Genomic DNA, 25532 nt, shown 5'->3' with positions numbered 1-25532 from the left:
GACAATTTAGGTGTTTTGTGAACATGGCTTTAAATAACTGCACCACCCCATGGAAACTTACTCTTTTCTCAATTTTCTTTGACGTTTTCTGATTATGTTAAAGAGGAAGACTCTATTTCTGAACATCTCTCTCGTACTTACTCATCTCCCTTTCTAACAAAGAAGATACAGGAACTGCAGCCATCTATTATGTAATACTATGGTTTGCTTCTCACTATGCTTTCTGGTACTTTCTATCTATGGGCAAGTGATTCCGGCTTTCCACTTCCAGCAGCAATATAAAGTATTCTCTTGAAATATATTAAGAAAGTAAGCAGGCTTAAAGAAAATATTAGTAATAGAGAATGGAGAGGGCAGATACACGCCATTGTGAAGGTGGTGTCCCATGAGGGAAGTGTGGAAAAGCATCTGAGACAGCAAGTGCTCCCTCCTGCCTGTGGTCCTGCCCTGTGGGAGTGGGAAGCAACAGGCTGAGGGGCTAGGGTCTCCGTCACCAATCCTGGAGGCCTCAGCTTTCCTCCTGTTGCCCGCCTTCCACAAGGTGGCCGGGCAAAACCCAAACCAACTCTGTCCAGAGAAGAAAAGCAGGGGGAAGTCTGAGACAGTGAGACGACAGAAAATGCTGGGAGCCAGGGTTTAGGAGTGAGGCAGGCCTGGGCTTGGCTTTGGCTGTACCACACTTTCACCATGTCCTCTCTGAGCCCCAGGTTCTCTGTCCATAAAAGGAGAAATAATACGACCAATCTCCCAGGGCTGCCTGAGCCTTAAAGTGCTCAGTCCAGTGCTGGGCACATAGAAAGCCCTTGATAAACTGGAGCTGCAATCATTGTTATTACCCCCACCACCATTATTATTATCATTAGAGTCAGAGAAGGAATAACAGGGAAATGGGAGCTGCGGAGGACAGACAGGGATTGTGTTTACATGGTAAGAGGTGTTGAATGTTACAAGTTGGGGTGCGGGTGTTGGGGTGGAGAGAGAGACTGACTAGGAGACATTGAGAAAGGTAGATGGAAACTGGCCCCTCCTAACTGGGTGATGAATCGCAGTGATACGAGACAGTGGCAGGTGGGAGGACCTGGGGCTTCTGGGAGTAGAGCAGCAGCCACCCTGGCTAGGCAGGGATGAGACCCGGGGAGGATGCCTGAGTTCTAGTCCTGAGCTTGGACCTGAGACAGCACCGTGCTGCTGACCTTGGGCTCCTGCCCTTGTGCTGAATCCTTCTCCCTTGTCAGTGATGCCCTGGCCCCTGGGGGGACTGGGGACTGGGGGGTGGGGTGGGGTGAGCTGGTGTAGGCCCAGCCCTCCCAGGAGGCTGTGAACTCACACACATGTTCCCTCCAGAACAGGTAAACAGGACGGGTGCCTGGGTCAGCTGCTCCCTCCCTAGGTTTTTCCCTCCCACTCATTCCCTGGGGGTGGCTGGCCCGCCCAGCTACCCTGCTCCACACCCAGTTTTCTCAGCCAAGAGCCACCAGGATGCTGAGACACTCTGATGACCTCTCTCGGGGTCGTGGCCACTCCTTTCTGGACACTTGGGGTCCCCATGGAGGGCCAAGGCTAGACTCACAGCTCCTAGGCTTTCTATGGACTGGAATATATGAAAGAGGCTGAGAGCAGTCACCTCTAGGCGGCAGTGTGGGAGAGGAGAGAGAAGGGAGAGGCAAAGGCCGGCTGCAACTGAGAGAAAGACCAAGAAAGGGCACCTGACTCTCATTCTGGTGCCCCTGACTCAGGCTGGCTGACACCTATGGCGGGTCCTGTTCCACTGGGTTCCCTACACTTACCCCCTGGCAGGGTCCAACCTAATGACTTCCCACTCCTAAGTCCCCTCCACCTGCTGCCTCTAGGAGACACCAACAGCCTATCTCCTCAGATGCCCCCATCCCCACCCTGTGCCCCAAATTCCTGGGGTTGGGAAATGGGAACACTTTTGCACCCATCTCATTCCATTTCTCTCTCCCTCCCTGATGGACAGCTCTCTCTCTCTGTTTCAACACAGACTCTCCGACTCCCAATTACAGCTCATTACCCTATCGGTGGTGGCTGGCCCTGAGTCACAGGGGGAGGGGCTCTGGGGTGCTCAGCCCTGTCACCTTCTCCCAAGCTGCAGTATAAGGAGTAGTGGCAGGGAGAAGGACTCTGGGAGGTCAGGGGAGTCTGGGAAAGGAGAGAGAAGACTGCAGACCTAGAGGGAGGGAGAACAAGGTCAGAAGGAAGAAGAGAACAGAGGAGGGCACACAGACGCAGAGGAAGAGAAAGGGCAAAAAGAAGGAAACTTGGGTGGGAAGAAGACACGCAGGAGAAAGAAGGAGCAGGGCAGAGATGAAGTTCCAGGGGTCCCTGACCTGCCTCCTGCTGGCCCTGTGCCTGGGCAGTGGGGAGGCTGGCCCATTGGTGAGCGGAGGGGGCAGCGCCGAAGTCGGTGCCGGGGTGGGAGAAGCCATTGGCCATAGAATCGGGGAGGCCATTGGCCAAGGGGTTGGCGAGGCCGCTAGCTCTGGAATCAGGGAGGCTGCTGGCCCCTGGGTGGGGGATGCTTTCAGCCATAGTGTTGGAGAGGCCATCCATGAGGGGATTGGGGAAGCAACCCATGCTCTTGGAAAGACTGGGAGTGAGGCTGGCAGACAGGCTGAGGATATCATTCGACATGGAATAGATGCTGCCCACAGCTCGTGGCAGGGAAAGCCTGGCAACAGTGGTGCTTGGGTGAGTGGCTGGAAGGAAGCTGGGTGTGGAAATGAGAGCTCGTGGGCAGCGGGATTGAGAATCTCGGGAATCGGATGAAAGGATGACTGTATGAATGTGGCTGTCTGGGGCGGTCTCCTTCCACGTATGCATCCTTCCTTCACCACCTTGGGGTCTCCACCTGTCTCTCCCTATGTCCTGTTCTGGCTCCTCTCTGTCTTAGTTGCTCTGCCTGCCCTGCCCCATCACAGAGTGAAAAGGTCTCACAGTAAGAGCAGGCATGTTGTCCTTGCAGGGAAACAATGGCCAGCCTCATGGAGGCCATGGCATCTCTGGCCCGCAGGGTGGCCTCGGAGCTCACAGCCAGGGCAATCCTGGAGGCCCAGGGACTGCCTGGGATCATGTGTACTCTGGAGGCTCAGGTGGCAGCTTTGGAACCAACTCTCAGGGGAGCTCCTGGGGCCAAGGAGGCAATGGAGAATCGCATAACTTTGGGACCAACACTCAGGTAAAGTAAGCACCCCAGCCCTGATCCTGCCACCTGTCTTCTCAAGCCCACGCTCTCCAATGCCTCCGTCCCTCAGATCCCACACTCAGTCTCACCCTCCCTGCAGGGAGCTGTGGCCCAACCTGGTTATGGCTCAATGAGGGGCAACAACAACCCAAATATAGAGGTAAGAGGAAGAGTCTGGGGAAGAAGAGGGTGTCTGGGTGCATGAGTAGGAGAGACAAAGGGGAAACAAAAATGGGGAGGGAAGGGCTGGAGGGATGAGGCAGGTTGGCCAGGGAAGAGATGGGCGTGGGGAGGAGGCAAGAAAGGAAATGAGATGGGGATGGGGAGAAACGCCTTGGGAAAGAAGCCAAGCAGGAGAGCCTGGCCTGTGGCGATGGCTTTGACTCGAGTCTCCAAGCTCCCCTGTCCCCTTCCCTCCGCAGTGCACCAACGCCCCGCCATCTGGCCCAAGTGGAAGCTCTAGCAACTCCTGGGTAAGAGGACGGGGCAACCGGAGGCATTTGGCACAGGGAGAAAACAGAGAAACTCTGCTCCCCTCAGACTGGGCAGGGACTGTGCCCGAGCAACAGAGGAAGGGAATGGAGGCAAGCAGTCTTGGGGTTCTCATCTTTAGTCCTTGCTCGGGTCTCTTCCTGCCCCCCAGGGAAGCAGCGGCAGCAGTGGCAGCAGCGGCAGCAACAGTGGTGGCAGCGGCAGTAACAGTGGTGGCAGCGGCAGCAACAGTGGTGGCAGCGGCAGCAACAGTGGTGGCAGTGGCGGCAGAGGCAGTAGTGGCAACAGTGGCGACAGCGGCAGCGGCGGCAGAGGCAGTAGTGGCAACAATGGCGTCAATTCTGGAGGCAACTGGGTGAGTTCTGCTCCTTTGTTGAAGGGAGAGATGGTGCTGAGGCCCCCGGTGGCCCCTGCGGAGGAGCCGAACTCCAAGATCTTCCTGGAAGCTGCCAGCCCCCAGGGTGGGTGGCCTCACTGGCACTTATCATCCTGTGGCTCCGTCAGCTTCTGGTCCCCACCTTCCCCGCCCCACCGAGCAGGGCTCCTTACACACACACTCCAGTTTCTCCAGAAGAGGTGCGCTGCCTCCTCCTGCTCACTCTCTTCCTTCTCCCTGCCCCATGGTGGTGAGGATATTTCATCTCCTGTCTAAGTCCCATTCCTGCAGTCGCGTCCACTTGGCAAATCTGACTAGAGCTGGGGGTGATGGATGGAAGAGGAGAGATGGGCACAGAAAAACATGACGCTTGGTAGGGTAGCTCCCAGGAGAAGGGGGGCAAGTCTCCACGCACGCGGAGACTTACGAACATTTACAGAGCTGTGGTGTAGACGAACTACCAAATACGGCGTACACGTGCCGCTCCTCCACGGCGGTTAGAGGCCAGAAAGGGACCACAACCAACCTGGCAGCCGGATTGGGGGGGGGGGTGCTCCAAGAGGGTGGCCTGCAGAGAGAAAGCACTGTTGGCTTCCTTGGGGGGGTCTTGGGAAAGGCGTCAGGCAAGAGGAGGGAAGCGCCTAGAACAAGCCGGATAACATAAGCTGCTTTAATTTACTGCTCCCCCCATCTAAGAGCGACCCATAGGAAATTCTAAGAATTTTGATCAAAGCAGATACTCATGCTCCCAGGTAGAGAGACTCTAGGGGCCCCTTCCTCTTTCTAGGTTCTAGGAGAGGGTGAGGGGAGGGGAGAGGCAGGGAGAGGGCAGAATGAGCCCCAGCCTGCCCTCAGGAGCCAGCCAGGGTCATGGTTTTTGTGAAGTTAGGCTTCTGAGGCCTTTCTACCCATGGCACGTGGTGGGGGGTGGAGAGCAATAGCTCAGAATCCCAAATTATCCTACCTTTCCAATACACTTGGCCACACCTGGCCTTCTCCGTGCCCCAAATAACTTCCCTCAGTGACCAACTAGCTAAAGATGGCGAGGTATGGAGGGGGTTAAAAATACCTAACACGGCTGGGGACTATTTGGTCCTTTCCAAGTCCTTTTAAGACACCAGGTGAACTCTTGTTTTCCCTTGTAGGACTACAATCCCAGCTATTCCTCGGGTAGCAGAGGTGGAAGTGGTGGTGGATATAAACCGGAGGTGAGTGTCTGCTGTTCGCACCTGGTCAGATCTCCCTCAAACTGGGGGAAGGGAAATAAGAAGCCCCTCAGATGATGGGAGAGTGACAGGTGGGGCGGAGAATGGGGGTGGACTGCTACTGAGGTGGGGTGGATGTGGGCTAGCCTCGGAGTTAAAGGCTACCATTTGAGGGCTGGAATCGGTGTCGGGGTGGGGACTGAAAGTTCTCTCTCTCTCTCCCACAGTGTGTGACAACCAGGGAATGAAGTCCGAGGGTCCGGAGGCTCTGGGAGTCAGGTGAGAGTCACACTTGTCGGGAGTACGCTCATCACTCAGCTGTGCTCACTCCGCGTAACACAACTCTGCTTGGCCCCACTTCTAAGGCCACCTCCGTCCCAACCCTGTCTGTAGGGAGTTTACCCTTTTAGGGGAAGAAAACCAAGTGTACAACATTACTAACGATCTCCAAAGTCATAATTAATTGCAATCCTTATGGGATACACCCCACTTTCTATCACAGATGGGGCTGTGAAAATCGTATGAAAACCAGTCCTTTTAGACACTACTCGTTCAAATGTCCTATGCCGGGCCCGTGAACAGAATTCAGTGACTCCTTCGGCAGAGTTTTGAAATGGTGTTTCGAAAGCATACATTCCCCTCCTAGTTATTCTGGAAATTTGGGCTTTCTGTCAGCACCTGACAGAGGAAGTGTTCAGCTAACGTCCACGGGATCACCTGGAGGTCTTGTGAAAATGCACGTTCTGATTCAGCAGCTCTGGGGTGGGGCTGAGATTCTGGTTTCTAACAAGGTCTGGGTGAGGCCACCGCTGCTGCTTTGTGCTCTGGTGTGAGCGTGGCCCACAGGCCGAGAAGCTTGGCGGCTGCGTTGACAAGGCTCTCTGAGGAGTTCCTTAAACGCTTAACTTTTTATGGGTAGACAGGTTCTAAGCAAACTTCTTCCAGTTTGTAACTCTATTTCTAGTTTTTTACATACTGAAGTCTTTTTCTCTATGGTTTCTGCTCTTGAAAATAAAGGTCTTTATTTTCTTCTAGCACAACTAATATTTCTGTAATTTTATCCTTTAATCCATCTGGCTTTATTTTGCTGTATGCTGTCTAGTCCCACTCCTCCATTCAACTAGGCAGACTCGACACTTTGGATCAGATCTGGGTGCTCCCTTACGAGGAGAAAACCAGATAATAACAGAAGGGAGGAAATGGATAAGGGCTGACGAAGTTTTTCTCCCTCAAACTTAACTGGTATTCCCAGTCACGTGTATTGAATCATTTCTACCACTGATTTAAAACGTCACTTGTAAACACCTTAATATTTGGGGAGAGCTTCTAGAAGTTCTATTTTGTTAAAGCGATTCATCTATTCCGGGTCAGGAACCACACCGCTTCATTTATGGTAGCTCCACAGTACATCAACACCTGCCAGTACAAGCCCTCCCTTGCTGCTTCCCTTTTCCAATGTCGTCTTACCTATTCTTAGACATTTATTCTTCTAAATGAACTTCAAGATGACTTTGACAAGTTCCAAAAGAGAATTCCATTAGGCGTTTAAGAGGAATCATATTAAATCATTTGGAAACTTGCAGGGATGGACTAGGATGTACAATAATAATCTGTGTTTCCCTGTCTCATTCCTCAGGGCTATGGAGGAGGACAGGGAGGCCCCAGAGGCTCAGGCGACTTCAGGGTAAGGCGACCACAGGCTGAGAGCAGGGGCTGTGGTACCCGTTAGTGGGATGGAGGTCAACTCTCCAGCAGTGATACTGACCGAGCAGATAGTCCCATGTCCAGGCCTGGTCTGGATTTCAGCTCTGGGAAGGAGGAGGTGCCGATGGGCCTGGGATTCACACCAAACGGTGAAAGCAGGACTCAAGAGGAGGCCAGCATAGCTAGGCGGAGACTAGGCAGTTTATTTTGGCGCTACCTCCGCTCCCACTGACTCTAATGTCACCTTTCTGACCAACGCAAAACATCAGCCCACACGGGGTCCTGCAGTTTGAATCAATTCAGTCCAACAGCCTGGCTGGCTCCTGCCCCAACACCACACCAGGGGAGAATTCAGGTACTTTGGTGGCAAAGGCAGTTCCTATTGGATTTGGGGCAGCCTGCAGATATGAATAGAAACAGAGATGGTTAGAGAACCAATGAGCACCATAAGTGAGCAATAGCCCGGTCCACAAGGCGGTGAAACAAGATTTGCCAGGGAAGACGGAGCCACCCAGAGAGAAGGGCCTCTCTTGGGGTCCTGGGAGGTCCTTGGTCATGCTCATGTCTCGGTCCCCTGATTCAGGAACCTCTCGCCTACCACCTATTATCCTGCCTTCTCATTCTGCATCCTGCCTCCTCCCTGCCAACTCTTCTCCATTTTCTCTCTCCTCAGGAAATAAGCAGGGAAGGCAGTCGCCTCATTGGGGGCTCCCAAGGCAATTATCAGGTGAGCAGGGATGGCTTTAGAAGGGATGGTGGAGTGTAGGGACAGAATGCCAAAGGCCTGGGAAAAGAAATAGAAATATCAGCTTCTTCTTGCAAGCTGCTCTGAATCTGTGTCAAGAGACCAAACAGGGGTCTGGGGTTCCCATCAGCCTCCTTGATTCACCCATTCTCTTCCTCCTTCCAACTGCGATCACAGCTGTATTATTTCTGTGAGGGAAAAAGCAGAGACGAATAACAGAAGAATGCCCGGGGGATAGTTTGTAGAACCATACGTGAGAAGGCAGTGTTGGGAAGTGGAAAGGCAGTGAACTTTGAGGTAGGAATGGGGTTAAATGCCAGCTGGATCACTTGTCACCTGTGTGTCTTCGGGCAAGTCTGTTGACCTCTCTGAGCCTGGCTTCCTCTTGTAAAATGGGGACAGTGACGCCTAACTTGCTCAGCCTCCCATTGGTACAGAGCTTTCTCCATCATAATAAGACCAGGGTGGTTCATGGTACAGACCCTGGAGTCCGCCATGGAGACAGATCCTGAGGCCAGTTGCTGGATAGCTACTAGTTTCAGTTTCCTCATCTGTAACAGGGAAGGTCGCAGGATAAGGCACAGTGCTTGGCACAGCGGGACTAGCACTAGGGGATGCGTAGGGTTATTCTAGGGAGCAAATAACAAGTCATTCCAGGAAGGCTTTCTGGAGGTGGGGGTTCTTAGGTGCTGTGTAAGAAGAGAGGTGGTTTTACAGACAGTACGTGCGCTTGAGCAAGACAGAGATGAGTGGGCCAGGAACAGGCTGACAGGTGGCATGCGTGATGGGATGCATAAGCCTGGAACAGTAGTCCCCCTTTTACCCACCCAGGGGCAAGGGTCCGGTGGGGAAGGTGAGGCAGTCGGTGGAATCAATAACTTGGTGAGTGGCAGCATCACCCCACCTTGGGCCAGGACCCTCCCAGCACCCGTAGCTCCTACCCCTGCCTCTTGTTCACAGAGCGGGTTCTTACTTACTGTCATCCCGTTTCTCATTGGTTCCTTAGAACACCGAGACATCTCCTGGACTCTTGAAGTTGGACGCTTTCTGGAAGGTGAGTTGGACAAGACTGTTCTGCTCATTCTCTTTTGGAAAAACCAAAGCCCGGTCCCCCCTGGCCCCACAGGATGGAGTCCTCTTTCTATAACAACCGTCAGCAGTGGCCCTAGACCTGTCTTGTCCTGAGGCCCTGAGCCAATGCCATCATGACCCAATTTGGCCATTCTCCTTTTTTTTTCTTCTTTGCAGAACTTGAAATCCAAGCTGGGTTTCATTAACTGGGATGCCATAAACAAGGTAAGGGCTGGAAGGCCATACCGTTTGATCTTTGTGGGAGAGGGATGTGGAAAAGAAAGCTAAACCGCTGCTTGGTGAGCCAGGAAAATAATGATGATGGCACTAAGAGCATTTCAGCCAGTGCTTAAAAAAAAAAAAAACAGGACGAAGGACAGCAGAGACCTGAAAAGATAGGGAAAATTTGGAAATAGCTGGGAGTTGGGGATCAGGAAGGAATGGGCCTCTTTCATGTTTTAATATGCAGACCTGAACAGGCCTGAACCTCAGTTTCCCCTTTGAGACTTGGAGGTTAACAGGAGAGTAAGCAGGCGTAATCCTCAGGAAACCAGAGGGAGGAGAGGCTGGGGTAGTGGACGGACTGAATAGTCAGTCAGGTGGAGTTAAAAGGCCACATAAGGCCTGACATGGAAAAGAAGGGAAGAGGAAGCGATTATCTGCTGAGCACCTGATCAGTGCCTGTATATACATCATCTTAGGAGACACTGAGGGCCCAGACCGCTTTCTCCTTCCTCCCTGCCCACCTCTTCCTCTTTCAGGGGAACCGCTGGCCAGGCCGAAGTGACCCCAGAATAGTAGAAGGAGTGGACTGGAAGGAGGGGATGAGGGCAGACAAACAATCCAAACAAATACCAAAGGCAGAAGCTGCAGTTGGCAGCCCACTGATGGATTTTGTTTGAGCCATTTTTAAAAACAATACGAATTAGTTGTCAAAGTTTAAAAATTGAGAGACTTCACAACATGACTTGGGTTCTGACTTCTCTTGAAAAAACTGGCAACACTGGGCTCCTTTCCACGAGTTACGATAAAGTAGAGCTGCTTCCTGCCAGGGGGGCTGCTCTCCAGCAGCCAAATCCCCCTGCCTGTCAGTCATTCTAGCCACCCAACTGGCCCGTGAGCAATTGAGTTTCTAACGCGTAACTTAAAAGAATGAAGATTAGGATCCTGCCCTCCAAAACTTGCAGGAGAAAAGGGGTGGTGGTAGGGGTCTGCGAAGAGGCAGCCCAAACCTCAGGAAAGTCAAAGTCTGCCCTTTGGAGATAAGTGGGGAGGGGAAGATAGGAGATACAGATGTTCCCAGCTGCAGCGCAGTTCTGGTTTGATTGAACTAAATGAACAAAATAGACGGTTTCTGTTTTAGAGAGAACTGTCTCTGAGAGGGGCAAGACTCCTTACTGTGGACCATGGGGAGACCAGGCCGCCCGAGCATCTCGGGTTTGATGGGAGATCCCAGGGCACATACACACTTCCCAAAGGGCAGGACAGACAGCCAAGAATTTTTGCACATTTAGGGGGGCAGTAAAGCAAGTACTTGAGGTTGGGCAGGATTCATTTGGGGCAGCTTCTTGGAGGAGCAGATAGCGGAAGAGAGGCAGAACCAAAGGGCAGAGAAGAGAACGGAGAGCCCCATCTCCTTCACAGCGGGGGTTGGGGGGCTGGGACTTCCTCTACAGTGAGGAGTGAAGATGGGGGTGGGGTGGGGTGTGGGGTAGGGCGGGTGGGAACTACACATAACTTTCCTGACAAGGTACAGGGGTTTTCAAGGCCAAGCTGGAATATCTGGATTTGACTGGATGACAGCGTGTGCAAAAAAGGTCCCTGCAGATTTCTGGCGCAGGGGTCCAATCCACCCTGGTCTTGGGCCATTCCTCCCTGAAGTCCTATTCCTTGAGCTCCCTCTTAGAACCGATTTCTTTGCCCAGGACGAGAGGAGCTTTCGCAAACCGTGACCTCCAGACACAGAGTTACCAGATGGATGGGAGCTCCTCACTCCTTCTTAAAACCACACTATCTCACCACTAGTATCAACACTGACCGTTGAAATAAACCTTAGCTGCCCCACACTCCTGGTCTCTGCTCCTTTCTTACGTCTCCACTGTCATCTCAGGGGGGCTTGGAAGGGGTGACTTCAGCCCCACAGCTTTGGGAAACGGGCTGGAGGGGGCACGGCAGGTCAAAAGGCAGGAAGCTCTGCAGGCAGGTCCTGGTCCTGAGGTTTTGCTAGAAGCTGGGGAAATGGGGTAGAGAAGATCGTGCGTATGTGCTGGATATCAGAAGGATGGTTAATGGCTCCAGGGATCTAGCTCCTCTCTTCCTCTGCTTCCAAAAATAGTTTCTGGTCCCTAAAGACTCCCAGCTTCCCCCCAAACCTTGGTCACAGTGCAATTCTAAAGACTGAGAAATGGTGGGAGTGGGAGTAGGGGCTTGGGTGAGCAGGGGCTCAGGCTGCCTGCTAACCTGCTCCCCACCTTTCATCCACAGGGTCAAATCCCGGCCCCCAGCACTCGAGCCCTGCTCTACTTCAGCCGACTCTGGGAGGTAGGACACTTCTCACTTTCTAGAACTGGGGATCCTGGTCATCCTGTCCCTCTTCCCACCTCCTTCAAGCAGCCACCCCGGCTCCAGGCTACTTGTCACAGGATTCCTCCTTTTCATTTTTGAGATGGGTAGTCTCACTCAAATCTTATCACCAATACCATCTGAAATTCTAACACCCTCAGTGTCCTATACGCTTATCTTTATCTAACCCCAACCCACACCCGGGCTCCAAAACCCATTCTTGCACATGGCCTTGAAACTTTCCCAATGAGCTACCACACTCCACCCTCTGAATTCTGTCTCCCTGTGGCCCACTCATCTCTCCTTCTCCCTCCAGGATTTTAAACACAACACTCCCTTCTTGAACTGGAAAGCAATTATTGAGGTAAGGGCTTCAGAACCTCTGGTTTCGGGGTCAGGAAGCTGAGCGCTGGGGACATGGGGTTCTGGGCCCTTGGCAATGGCTTGCGATGCTGGCCTAGTTCTTTATCCTCTCTGCTGAGGGAGGGTGCCTCCCTTCCTTTCCCACCTTCCTCCCCTTATGCAACGCTGAGTGGGGGTGGGGTGGGCGAGTGAGCTGTGAGTCACTGAAGAAGGAGCAGAGTGGCAGGTCCTCCCTAGGATAAAAGCCCAGGCAGAGGGTTGGGGACTTAAAAGGTTCGGGAACATGAAACTGGCCACCACTGGCTCTGCTGCTGCTCCTACTGGGCATGGCCTGGCTCCGGGGGGGCCACAGCTACTGGGTGAGCAGGCATGGGGCCCGAGAGGTGGGGAAGAGGGAGGGGCCTCAGAACTGGCTGAAGGGAAACGGGAGCTGCGGCAGGGCGGTGTCAGGTTAGCTCCAGCGCAGGCAGGTGCAGAAGGTCTGACTATCCGGGTTCTGGGAAGGATGCGCAGGACCTCTGGGTCCTCCAGCCAGTCACACCTCGATTCTGCGTGGCCAGTGGGGAACCAGGACCCTTGGGCACTGAGGCAAGGGGGGTTGCCCACATACTCATCCACGTGGGCCAGGCACTGAGGCTGCACAGGTGGGGCCACGCAAAGTTGGCGGTTAAGGCCTTTCTGCTGAGTGTTGTCATGCTTTCATGTAGCACCAGGACGGCCACGTCGCCTGATTCTTCAAGAAAAGTTACAAATCTGATTCTCAACTGCTCGCAACTAATTCAATTAAAAAATGCAGACCAAGTAAAAAAAATGTCTGGAGGCCTGTGGTCAGTGTTAGGGCTCATAGTAGGGTTAAAATTCAGTGTTAGGTGCGGATAAAGCGGGAAGTTAAGCCAGAGTTAGGAAGAACGTCTTAACCGTGTGTGTGTGTGTGTGTGTGTGTGTGTGTGTGTGTGTGTGTGTGTGTGTGTGTGTTAGTGGTGGCGGTGGTGGTGGTGGTAGGGCTCCTGGTAGAGAAGTGATGATGGCAGGAACTAAACTTCTCTCTTACTGCTTAGAACTTTCCCCTTGCCTCCATCAGGGAAGGAGAGGTGGCAAGTGCCTCTGCGGTGTGTCCTAAGTGGCTTCACTTGCTTTCTTGTATGTCTCGCCTTTCTTCCTCTTTGTCCCAGAGCTCACGTAATACACTGTGGATAACAGCCCACCCTTCCAAGGACCCTGTAGAGAACAGTGTTTGTAAACAGGGATAAAAGGGTCTATGAGGGAAGCAGGGTTTGGTGTCAGTAAAAGGTGGGCTGGAGCTGAGGAGCCTGGGTCTAGCCCAGGGGAGCCTGTGTGGGTACCACCCATCTGTCATTCCAGCTCCATCTCAGGCCAGCCTGCCAACACCCCAGATGCCTGGGTGGGGGTGGTGTTGCCAAAGCCATTTCTCTACCCTTGCTCCCCAACACCGAGTATAGAAATCTGTCCTGTATCTATTTGGGCCATCAGTTTCCTCCAGGCTCACTGCCTTCTCTGTAGGTAGCACTTATCATGGACCACTGAGAGGCTAGGGTGCCTGGGTGGGATGCTGGTGCTCCAGAAGGAGGGCAGAGCCTAGGCAGCATGATTCTGGAGTCCTGAAGGACCTGAAGGACCATGGAGACACCCTAACTGGGGCTCCCCTCTTCTTTACAGGGTCCCAGTGAGTCATCACTCCAGAAGAGATCAGGCAATGCTGGTCAGGTAAGTCTCTGCCCTCACACTGACCCTGCAGGCCCTTGGTCCCTCTCAGTCTTGTTCCTGGTTTTGGCCAATCTGAAATTCTCTTCCTTCACTCCCCCATTCTGTAATTTTCTCAGCCTGGTGTAGGATGGCAAGAGGTAGCACCTGTAACTTCTAAGGTAAGATATCTGCAATGTGACCACTTGATTTAGATCTCACTTCTTGCCTTGGTCTCCTTCCCTCATTTCCCAAGTCACACTTGAGGAGCTGGAAGAGGTAACGAGGGAAGAAGGCAGGGCCGTTTGGGCTAGGAACATCAAGTGACGTGAGGGTATGGGCTCTGGCTGACCAAAGGACATTCTAGAAAAGAAAACACACGAGACAAGGAGGGGAGGAGGTTGGGGCTTTGAGAGAGGTCCAGCCAGGGCAGGGAGGTGGGGAGTTTATTCCAGAGCAAGATGCCTTCATGCCTTCTGTGTTGCCCCGGCCCCCCTCCCTCATGACCCACTACCCCTCTGCTTTCTTCAGCAGAACTACAATTATAACCAGCAGGCGTATCCTACTGCCTCTGGTGGGCAGTACTCAGCCAAGCTCCCCGCTAAGGTAAGACTTGCAAGTGCCCTGTTTTCCCCTTGGGGTCTCTGCATGGGGGTGAGGGACGGAGGGTTTTGCTGCCAGGTCCTTCCTCTACGTGGGTTTGCTGAGGTCAAATCCTCTTCACTTTGAAAGTCATGTCTCTCCACCCTTTGCAAGGAGACTTGGGCTCCCTGAGAGCAGTCTGGAAGTGGAGGGTAGAAGGTCCAATGCTCTTCACACCCATCCACTCAGAAAAACATTGCAAGGGTGCAGTGGCTGTATCATATACGATGGAGGAAACTGGGAACCTATATCCTCTCAAAGAGAAACATACGCTCAAAAAAAGAAAAACGAAAAAAAAATCACATGACACATGGCAGAACAAACAGCCTTCCTTTGCAGCATCAGTATTCTGCCTCCTTAACTGCTGACCTTTTGGGGGTGGCAGGGATAGAGGAGGAGGAGAATAGACTAGCACTTAGGTGAAACTAGCTCAGGAACTCTTGGTTGGTGGGAAAACACTTCATTCCATAAAGGAAATAAAGGAAAAACATTTAAGAAATTTTGTTGCATTCAGTTGCAAAGAAAGCAATCTTATAAATTCAGTAAATAAATGTGCTAAATACTAATTGGGCAGGTGAAGGAAAAAAAGGTGGTATTTCCCTCTACCACCTAGAACCATAAAACCCTGCCCTGGGGACAGGCCTTCCACTGAGAGATCAGGAACTGCTAACTGAGAGGAGGTGAAGAGGTGGTTCACGCTACCTGTGGGTATCCGCTTCGCCAATTATTTGTGGCCAATTTCCATCCATCTTACAGGCAGAGGGAGACCTGCCTATTCTCTTTCACTCCCCATGGGCAGAGTGTGCTCAGGGACCATATTCAGTACCATTCTGGGTAAAATGTATGTAGGATGATAAATCTGCTGTGGAAAAAATTCCATGGGTTGAATGTCCACAGTCAGCCAAAGGACCTTTGAAATAATCCTGGTCTGAGCCTGCCCCTGTCACAGGGCCCTTCCTGAATGGTGAGGACATGGCAGAGTACAGAGAGGTCACTTTAGTCCCCACATCACCTCCTCTGATCCTCTCTTTACAGGGTAGAGTCACGATTTCTTCCTCGGTAAGTATTGGGGCAAAGAAAATCCGGCTTGTGAGTGAAGGGGCCTGAGGCCAGAGGGTGTACAGGGGACAGTGCGATGTCCACTCAGACATTCTCCTTGTCCTGCAGGCTTCCCGGGCTCAACCTGGTCTGCTGCAGTGGATGAAGTTTTGGTAGGTGAGTGTCAGAGGGAGCCAGGCACCATCTCCCAGGGGCAGGGCTGGGACTGACATTTCCTTTGCTCTGGATGGAAGCGCTAAAGGTAACTGACGAGGAGAGCCCAGTGTGGAGTGTGGCGAAAAACTCATAGGAAATGGCCTACTCAGAAAGCCAGGGCAGAAAACCTCTAGGTGCTGAGTGAAGGCCTGACGGAGGTGGGACCGTGCAGGGACGTGTATGAGAAGGAGAAGAATGACACACTAGGTTAAGGAGAGGAAGCAGGATAGGAATTGACGACGGACTGTAATAGGTGAGCCTTTCCAGTGTAAAGGGTCAGAGGCAGGACGAAGTGAGTTGGGGAAGAGGTAGGAGATTAACTTGGCAGGACTACACAATCTGTTTTAGGGGACAGCAAAAGTGAGGGGACCGGCAGGTGAAATAGGTAAGACACAAAGGAACCGTGGGAATGCAGAAGCTGGATGAAAGAATACATGATTTCAACAGGTTTAGGAGTAGCCACATTCTACCCTTTGCTTTTTTCTTTTCTTTTAGAAAATTACTTCCAATAACGACGGAGGCCCTGAAAAATGTCAGTTGTCAAGGAGCCCGACTGCGCCCCTCCCCCAGCTCTTCGTCTGTGCCAGGCCTGCTGTGGGTGCTGACACCTTTTTCTAGGTTGGGGACCTGGTTTATCTGTCCCTTGTTGCTTCCCAGCCCATGTGGTGCTTCCTTGACCACCAGTCACATTAGAAAACCAGCCACTTTCTTTGTTTACTCCGTTTGTGACCTGAAGTTACTGTGACAATTCTTCAGGAGGAGCTTCCTACTTTTGAGTTTCTCTGTGGAATAAAAAAGTTTCCCTAAGACTTTCTCAAATTTTATTCTTTAATACTGTTCTGAGGGCCTGGATCAGAGAGGAGGGAAGAGTGACTTAGGGGCAGATAACCTGCCTTCCTCCTGAGAGTGGTACACAAAATGGTCTGAGACAGGTAAGACCTGGGCGGTCCTGACAAGAAGTAGCTAGCTAATTTTCACTGGGACTCAGTTCCTCCATCTGTAAAAAATGATCTTTGCCCAGAAACATCTGAATATCATGCTTACTGCCCTTGAAGCAGTCTTAGGTGTATTGCTAGCCTGAAAACGCAACGAGGGAGCTATTCAAATCAGAAGGTGGGAGTAGAGAGCTTGTTCAAAGAGAAGAGATCTGTCCCAGGGCGAGGGCGGGAACAAGAGCAAGAGGTGGGTACAGAATATGCCGCGGCCTTGTAAATACACTGAAGGGTGGATGAGGGGACAGTGGTTTGACTTAGCAAGTTGCGGGGAGTGGCTCGTATCTAGTACCTTATCACATGCAGCGGCCCTGTGTTTCCGGGGTGCAGAGGGCAGTGGAACACTTCTACTCCAGTAATGTGCCAGTGAGACAGGCAGGTTCTGGGTGCAGGCTGAGCCCAGGCTTATAAGCCAGGAGCCCTGAGGACACAGCCGGAGAGTCTATAGTTAGAGTCTCTGAGCCAAAATCCCATCAAGGCCATACTGTGTGTCCAAATTAAGGCGCCTCCATCACTCGTTCCTGACATCCCTGCAGGGACCCAGGAACTAAAAGGAGGACATAAAGCACCCTGCCAACCTAAGTGACTCCCTCCAAGACTGCAAGTTTCCTGAGGGCATGGCCTGTCTGCCTTGGTCACTGCTCCAACCCCAGTGCTTTAGCACAGGGCCTTGGCACAGGGTAGGGCAGGCTTCAAATAGCTGATGAATAAATGAAAGAAAATGGGCCCAAAATGGACTTGGGGAAACCTATTTGAACAAAGCCACCTGACTGGGAGAAAGAGGACTACTCCATCCTGTTCTCACTTACTCGTATGTCCCTGAATTGGGGCTACTGCTTTGCATTTATCTTCGGTTGTAACTGTATGGGAAGGCCTTGCACTACCTCCTTATGGCCACAGGGGGGTGAACACAGCTGTCCCAGGGCAGACAGTCCTTCCAGCTGACTGACAGCTAGCTTCCTGCAGTGTGGGTGAGGTTTCAGAAATAGCTAGAACTCATGTCTCCTCCAGCTAGTCCCTGAGGGATTGAAGGAGAAGCCGAGGTCGTCAACATGGTTCTGGACTCTTGGGGCATTCCTGGTCCAAAGGGCTGAAAGCAGCCCTTTAAAGTACCGCCTGAAGGAAGCTAAAACTTTTGGGTAAAGGACTCTAACAGAAGGGCAGGCCACCCTTTCTCCTGCCTGAACTTCTGAAGCAGCTTCCCCAAATCCTTTCATTTTCCCCCCTAAAATCCATTCTCCCACGACAGCCATGGAGGAGCCCTCACTCAGAATCCTCCTCAAGCTTTTCGTTAGCTCTAGAATAAAACCCCAACTGCCCATGGCTCAGGGTGATCTGGCTCTGGCCTTCCTCTCCCCTGTCATCCCAGACCTTCTGGGCAAGGCCCTCTGACACACTGCTGTTATCTGCCCCTGGAACCCAAGACCTTCAGAAATTTGGAGCTCTAACTGCTTTCGCTCTAAATTTAAATGTCCCTCCCCACACCAGCTTAGCCAAGGATACCTGCAAAATCACTATCACATCACCCTATTTTAACTTCTTCACAGAATTTGTCATTCTCTGAAATTATTTTGTTTCCTATTTTTTATTTTTTGTTAGATTATGATGTTTCCTCCACCAGAACATAAGCTCCACAGGACAGGTACCAAATTCCAGCACTAAGAGCCAAAGTATCTGTTCAATAAATATTTGTGAATTAGAGAATGGAAGAAGGGATCCGAATTAAGTGGGATCAGTCCAGGAAGTCTTCCTGGTAGAAGTTTAAGCAAAGGGTACACAGAGACAGGAGGTGGAAGGCAAAGGACAGACCAGACCTGCTGGGCAATGTAGCTGCTTTCTTGGGCGTGCTAATAACACCAGCAGAGCGAGGCGAGGATAAGACAGGGATGCCCTGAGCTCTGCCTCCCAATGCTCCACATACCCCAATACCCCAGTACCCCACACCCTGGCCCCCTTTCTCTCCAAGGCTTGTCACCTAGGTATTCACCGAGGCCCCAGGCCCCAGTGTGCAGCCCTTCAAGTTCCCCATTCCCTCCATGAACCCAGGAGGCTGGCTCTGCCCCTAGGTGTGTCTGTAATGTACTAATCAGGGCTGGGCCTCGTCTCCTACCCACACTCAAGTTCTGGCAGATCGGGGTGGGGTGGGAGCAGGCCTGTGGGAAAACAGGGGTTTACTGGTATGCTCAGAGGGAACTAGGAGACCAACCAGATGTGGAGATGGGGTGATGCAGAGCCAGCTCTGTGACTCTGCCTGAGCCACAGGATATATCACCTGATGTGATATATCCAAAGCAACACTGAATCCCAGGCTGATTCTCCTGCCAGCCATTATCCGAACTGCTGGGACCCTCTCCCAGTGAGAATCCCCCTACCTGCCTGACCACTGGACACTGGACAATCAGGGATCACAAACTCACTGAGGCAGTATAGATGGGGGAAGGAGGAGGAGCTTGGACAGAGACAACAGATTCCAAAGTTAGCACTTACAGTGTAAATCATGTAAAGCCAAAACTACCCTTGAAAATCCATCAGGAAGGTACCAAACAAATCATAACTTCAGCACAGCCAGTTTTTTTCTCCAGCATAAGAACAGAATTTTTTTGGTTGTGCACATGAAGTAGCTGGCTTGTATTTAGAGGTATTATACAAAAGCACCTATTTTTAACCACCAGAAACTTTATGCACTACAACTAGAACTAGAAATATCTTTAAGTACATACATCTGGCAAGATGCCTATATGATATGAGGCATCTGGAAACTGAGGTAATTGCAGGTTCATTCTGGGACATATGCTCATTTGTGTCCTTAATCTCTTAGCTGTCTGTTTTCATTTTGCCAAGAGTGTACAGTTTAATTCATTGAAATTAATGCACAGATGCTCAGAGCTGCCACTATGGCTGCACACCACAAAAGGACACCTGGTCACGGAGGCTAATGGGGGCTGAATGCAACCTGCCCCCCAGCTCTCAGGGTATGTGTCTAATTCACACAAGGTGGTCCACAGGCAGGCCATTCCCTTTGTAGGACACTACTCCACAGTACAGCAAAGGAGCAATACAAATGCAGGCTCTGGAATCCTAGGCTTTGAACACTGGTCTTGCCAAACACTGGCTGTGTGATCTCGGGTAAATTTCTTACCCTCTATATGCTGTGGGTCCCCTACCTACAGATTGTAGGTAATTATGGTAAGTAATTTACAGAATCACTGTGATATTTCAATGAGACCCTGTTTCCCTGAAAATAAGGCCTAGCTGGACAATCAGCTCTAATGAGTCTTTTGGAGCAAAAATTAATATAAAACCTGGTCTATATTATTATATTATATCGTAAATATATTATATTAATTATATTGTATATTATATTATGGGCAGTATTATAGTAAAATATAATATAAGTCTTATATTAATTTTTGCTCCACAAGACGCATTAGAGCTGATTGTCCGGCTAGGTCTTACTTTCGGGGAAACCCGGGATCATGCTTTAGGAGCACTTAGCACAAGGCCTGCCGTGTAGTAAGACATCAATTGGCTAACATCATTATTAGCAGCCCCAGCATTAGGTGGAGAGGAAAAGAGGGAAGTCAATTTGTTGCCAAAGAACTCTGGAGCCAAACAGATGATGGTGTTTGGATCATCTGGTGCTTTAGATGCCAAAGTGTTCCACCATTAGCATGTCTAATTGGAGTTGATTATGCAATGTCAGTTCTTTTTTGTCACTTGTTCCTCCCTTCTGCTCCTGGAGTTGACCCTATGCTGACAGAATGGTGGTTAGAGAGCTCCTCCACTCTCTAACCAATTCATTAGTAAGTACAATTCATTAGTAAGAATTCACTACACGTAAAAACTTGTATCCTCTAGAAAACCTTTTGGGAGGTGCTCCACCCACCTCAGTCATTTTCTCTTGTCCCCTTCAGTGGCACCAACTGCACGTGACATCCACCTTCACAGGGTCATCTGTGCTTAGTGAGTATCCCTCAAGCATTGTCTCCTCAGGTAGCTCCGAAAAGGGGCAGATGCCATTATGAAAACAGAAGAGACTTCCTAAGGCTAAAGAGGGATAGGATGTCAGGATCTGGGGTGTGGGGGCAGCATGAGAATTGAACTGAAGTGCCAGGGTCTGTGGTTCATAAAGATTGTTCATGAATGACTGTGGCCCTCCCACCCTAGTCCTGCCATCTGTGTGCATTGCATCAGGTTGGGTAGAGGCCCACTCAGAAATAAGGTCTTTGATCTGGCGGCACTGGTTGACGTTCCAGCACCTCCCTATTACACCAGGAACCAGTTGGGCCACCTGAACTTCATTGTGGAGACAGTTCCTTGATTAGGATGTTTTGTCACTTTGAGGTGATACAAGTCCTCAGTGGGGGAGTAGAACGGGGGGTGGCATGGGATAAGCTCAATGAAATGGAGTAGGCATTCAAAGTTCAAGACACAGATCCCATGTCCAATTGGTTAGCTCTAGGACCTGTTTCGTGGTTTGTTTGTTTGTTTTTCTCTGTTTCTTGTCTCAGCTCAGAACAGTCGTTTCTCTGAAGACCCAAGAGTAAAAGATGGGCAGTTGGATAATAAAAGGGATCTAGCCTCAAAGGAGGAAAGTACACAACTTGGTGGAAGGATGCTTGAATTCTAACATCCAATCTAAAAATGTTGGCTCCATTTGTACTCTGTGTAAGGAATGGTGCTAGGAGATATAGAGGTGGTTGCGATATAGCTCCTAACCTCCAGGAACTTAATATTCTAAGAAGGAACTAGGAGAAGAGCATAAATCACTCTAGGTGCAATGCCAGAAAGAAACCAATGAATTGGTATGGCCATTCCGAGAAGGGCAAAGTGTGTGGGGGAAAGGGGATGAGGACAGTGGGAGAAATCAGGGAAGCTTCATCCAAGATGGATGTTGGGTTCTGAGAACTGGAGATGAGAGAAGGGTATTTTAGGAATAAGGAACAGCATAGGCAGATGTTTGGAGGAGGAAAAAGAAGGGCCTATTTGGTAAGGAGTCCAGTTTGACCTGATGTGAGGTATGTGCAAAGGGAGTATAAGAAGAAAACACCAGAAAGGCAGATTGAGGCCAGAGCATGGTTGCCAGTCTAAGGAGTTTAGACAGAACTGAGTAAGGTGGGAAAAGGCATGAATTATAAGAGAGGAATGAAGGATATAAGGAAAAGAGACAAAGACAAAAGGAGAGGTTGCTTGGGTGCCACCGCCAATCCCTTAGAGGGACAGGTCCAACCTGTCTCCATCCAGCTCCATTTGCGTGAAGACGCCATTGCCATCTCACCTTCCTAATGCCTAGGGCAGAATGTGAATTGAGAAATCCAAGGTAAGTGGGGAATAGTCCACACCCCCCCTCCCAGAGCGCCGGGGGTTGATGACAGGATCTGGGGATGAGTCAGTGGGGTGGGGACCCCATTTCTGCTCATATCTGCCTTCCTGGGAATATAAAAGGCAAGCAATGAGGCCCCGCCTCAGAGCACCCCAAACTTGACACCATGAAGATCCCAGTTCTCCCTGCTGTGGTTCTTCTCTCCCTTCTGGCGCTCCACTCTGCTCAGGGGGCAGCCCTGGGTAGTTCTGAGGTGAGCACATCACCTGGGTTTTCTTTTTCTTGTATCTATTACCTCATTTACTCTTTTATTTCTTTACCTTCTATCCATTACTGGATAAGTGGTTGGTTCTAATTTTTTAATGTTATCAGGGGCTGAGTGAGAAGCTGGGGCTCTGAGGAAGGGAAGAAAGGAGGAAGGAAACAAAGTATTCCTGGGAAAACCTGTAGGGATGGAGATGCTTATATTTCTGGAAGGGATGGTGAAGTATGGGGTGGAGGCTGGACAACTGAATTCTGGGAAGAGATAGGGGCTGAGGTTGGTCGTCTGGGTTCAGCCTCACCTTTGTTTCATTTGTATCCCTGGGAATGGCTTCCAGGTGACTAGGAGTTCCCTACTGTCTCTGGAGCCTAGGCCATAGCAAGAATCGTAAGAGCCAGCCTCCAGCCAAGAGGAATCCTGAGGTCTCTCTATCCCCAACTTATCCCAAGGTGGGGAGAGAATGTGTATGTTAGTTTAAAAGTCAACGACAGGGGGTCACAGACTCAACTGCTTAGGTTCCAAGCCAGTGATATCAGTGAGCAAGAGGGTTGCTGGGGCCTCAGGGGAGGTGGGGAGAACTTGCCCAATCTAAAAGGGGACAGTCTGTATTCCATCTTACTGCTGCCAAGTGGGAAAATGGACTCGGTATGGCCAGAGCTTTAAAATTTTCAGGAGAAACTGGAAATCTGATTTATGAATTCTTACTGGTTAAAAATGTTTAATTCAACTTAAAAAGCAAACCAGCCAAACTACTATGAGACCTAAACATTTGGGTCTAGACTGTAGGCTACTTGTTTGTGACCTCTGTTGTGGGAAGTAAGGACAGTGACGCTAGGTGAGGTGGGAGAGTGACAAGACGGCTGCACTGAGGTCTGGAGGAGTTACCAAATGGAGGAGGGAGACAGAGCCCGAGACTTCTGTGGCAATAAAGTTATAAGCAAACCAACCTCAATCAATTTAAGGCAGGCAGGGCACTTCAGCAGGTTGGCTCCCACCGGCCTGGTAATCTCTCCCATCAGCTCTCTGGGCTAAGACGGGGTGTCTTAGGAACATCCCGGAAGTCAACTGCGGAACAACACTAGCTCGTTTTTCTTGGGAGGAGTCCTCCTTCTCCACCCTTTGCACCCGCTGCTTATGAGGGGCGCAGGCCTGGGTTTTGAACTTCTCTACCTTACACATGCCCATCTGTCAACATCTGCCTTGTCGGAACAGTGTGGGTTAACTGATGCCTATGGTAGAGAACGAATATGCTCAGGGACTGGCCCATTGGGGGAAGGGAGAGCTGACAGAGAGGGTTTGGAGAGGGGGACTTGCTGACAGGTGATCATTTGGCTCCGTTCTCCCCTTCCCTTTCCAGGAAGAAAGCACCATTGGTAATTATGCGGCAGGACCTGAGGTAAACACCTATTTTCCCACACTCTAGCCATGAGTTTGTCCCCTGCCTCTCATGCTTCTCAGCAATTTTTCTAACACGCTGCTTCTTTGCCTAGGCCCGTAACACTCAGTTTCTGAATATCGACAAGTTGCGAGCTGTAAGTACAATTCTCTAATGCTGTCCCCACAAATATTCACACCAGAAAGGAGAGCGATGCCTCGGGAGCAAGCTTGCAAAGCTGCCATGGTCCCTTCCTCTTTCCCAGAAGACTAGGGGCTAAGCTCTGCCCTCCTCTGGAACTGACCCTGTCCTGCTCTCTCTCCCCACAGGCTTTTAAGAATGATGAATTCCTGAACTGGCACGCCCTCTTTGAGGTGAGTGCTTAGGCACTCCTTACTCTTCTGGATTGTTTGCAGTCTTTCCAGGGTAGTGGCAACACGTGCTAGTTCTCCAGGTTCCTTCCTGAGTTCTAGAAGGGAGTGATTGCCATGCTTAAATGCTGTCCAGCCAAAGAAAGTTTCCCCAGGAGGCTGTCATGGCTATACTTTATTTTCTTAACATGGCAGTAGGGAGCACGCCACAGAGACAATTCCAGAAAAGGAAGACCTTAATCAATCACGAGTTTATTTGAATCTCCTCATCCTCTACGAAGAAACTGAGGTCCTAAGTTGGGTGGCTTACCCTAACTTAGGAGGCTAAATGAGTGACGACGCTGGAACTAGAGCTTGCATAGCACGACTCTCCACATACTTATGTGCCTTTGTGCAAATGTCTTCAGTTGTCTGAGCCTCAGTTTCCTCATCTGTGATGTGGGGACAATGACAGTACCTACCTCCAAAGGTTGCTGTGAAGACCAAATGAAATCATGCCTACAAAGCAGTTAGTACAAGGCAGACAGAAGAAGGGCTCAGGAAATATTTGTTCTTACCGTAATTATAAAACAATAACATCATCGCCACTACAGAGAGCTCACTCAGTGGGTGCTTACTGAGCTATGCTCACCTGACCGTAACCCTTCTCACATTCTCTTTTTCTATTGTAGACTATCAAAAGGAAGCTTCCTTTCCTCAACTGGGATGCCTTTCCTAAGGTAAGAGGTGGTGGGCGTTAGAAGGATGACGGGGCTGGGAGTGAGGGAAGAAGCAGAGGATCTGGGAGGGAGAGTGGGGACAGTGATAGGAGGATAAACCTTCTTCCCACCAAAGTATCTCAGCTACAATATTTAGAGGTGAATGGGAACTTAGACTGGGGCAGAGATTCCTTTCCATCAGTGCCCCACCCTATCTTGAGGTTCCTTATGGAGGATCCAGCTTCCTGTACCCGACGGTCCCCAATCTGACCATGCCCTCTCTCTCTCTAGCTGAAAGGATTGAGGAGTGCAACTCCTGATTCACAGTGATCGTTCCCTTCAAGACCCAGCACTGCTGATACCCATTGGAAGGGGGCTAATGTGGTATCGGATCACCATCCTACAATCACTCTTTCCTGGCTCAATAACTCCAATAAAATGTCTTCCAACCAAATAGCTCCTGTATCTGCCTCTCTATTCTTATCCTACTGGGCTCTACAAAGGAATTAAGATGGAGTGGGCTCCAAGGCGGGTAGGCAGAAACCTTGAATTCTGAGAGGGTAGTAAGTAGTGAGAGAGGAGCAAGTGGGAAGGACATATCAAGACGGCAAGAGATCCCTTGTGTCTTAGCTTCTTAGTACTGGCTGACATCCTTGAGGAGTATGAAGCTGTGAGTTAAGATTCCCAAGGAATCAAATCTGCTCCTTGAACTACTGGTACCCCCCACGCTCCTGCCTTTTGAGGACCTGATTTCCTTAGTGGTGGCAATTTGGCACACCAGAGCTATCTGGAATCCAAGGCTCAGGACCCAGCTTAAATCATATGAGCTTATCTGAAATCCATTTTACAAAAAAAAAAAAAAAAAAAGGTAGGTTATACAATAAAGAAAACTAGTGGTATGACCTTGGGCCTTTCTCAGCATCCATTTCTTTATCTGTGATATGAGTGTGGAAATAAATCAGAATGATAATAATGACCGTGGTGTTATTATGAAGGTCAAATGAGATAAGGTATGTAAAGCTCCTTGCATAACGCCAGGCATACAGTAGGTACTCAACAATTGTTTGTTCCCTCCACTCCCCCAAAGAGCTGCCATAATGACCCAGATTCATTATTTACTCACTCACTCATCCATCCATCCATCCATCCATCCATCCATCCATCCTCCATCTATCCATCCATCCAACCACCCAC

At 50.5% G+C, this 25532-nt stretch overlaps 2 protein-coding genes across 3 annotated transcripts; both read left to right on the top strand.

The window, feature by feature from the left end:
• The first annotated feature begins 2122 nt into the window (after window positions 1-2122).
• DMKN (dermokine) lies at window positions 2123-16126 on the top strand. The gene is made up of 21 exons (XM_033128572.1): window positions 2123-2490; window positions 2563-2709; window positions 2984-3196; window positions 3303-3362; window positions 3625-3675; window positions 3846-4049; window positions 5216-5284; window positions 5379-5385; window positions 5517-5554; window positions 7653-7706; window positions 8556-8606; window positions 8731-8778; window positions 8973-9020; window positions 11280-11336; window positions 11674-11721; window positions 13398-13445; window positions 13562-13603; window positions 13956-14027; window positions 15099-15122; window positions 15231-15278; window positions 15813-16126. The coding sequence occupies exons 1-20, from the start codon at window positions 2326-2328 to the stop codon at window positions 15276-15278; spliced, it is 1494 nt and encodes a 497-aa protein (XP_032984463.1). The 5' UTR covers window positions 2123-2325; the 3' UTR covers window positions 15813-16126.
• Window positions 16127-21759: 5633 nt separating this feature from the next.
• KRTDAP (keratinocyte differentiation associated protein) lies at window positions 21760-24794 on the top strand. Of its 2 annotated transcripts, XM_033128573.1 has the most exons (5): window positions 21766-21885; window positions 23252-23290; window positions 23599-23643; window positions 24312-24359; window positions 24630-24794. In XM_033128573.1, the coding sequence occupies exons 1-5, from the start codon at window positions 21799-21801 to the stop codon at window positions 24666-24668; spliced, it is 258 nt and encodes an 85-aa protein (XP_032984464.1). In that variant the 5' UTR covers window positions 21766-21798; the 3' UTR covers window positions 24669-24794. The 2 variants fall into 2 exon arrangements, 1 of the variants encoding a protein (XP_032984464.1); XR_004425148.1 differs by lacking the exons at window positions 23599-23643; window positions 24312-24359; window positions 24630-24794 and adding an exon at window positions 23385-23591 and having other exon boundaries at window positions 21760-21885.
• The last annotated feature ends 738 nt before the right edge of the window (window positions 24795-25532 follow it).

This window comes from Rhinolophus ferrumequinum, chromosome 15 (genome assembly GCF_004115265.2).
Source record: "Rhinolophus ferrumequinum isolate MPI-CBG mRhiFer1 chromosome 15, mRhiFer1_v1.p, whole genome shotgun sequence".
NCBI classification, from domain to species: Eukaryota; Metazoa; Chordata; class Mammalia; order Chiroptera; family Rhinolophidae; genus Rhinolophus; species Rhinolophus ferrumequinum.
This window is presented reverse-complemented; position numbering and strand designations above follow the sequence as displayed.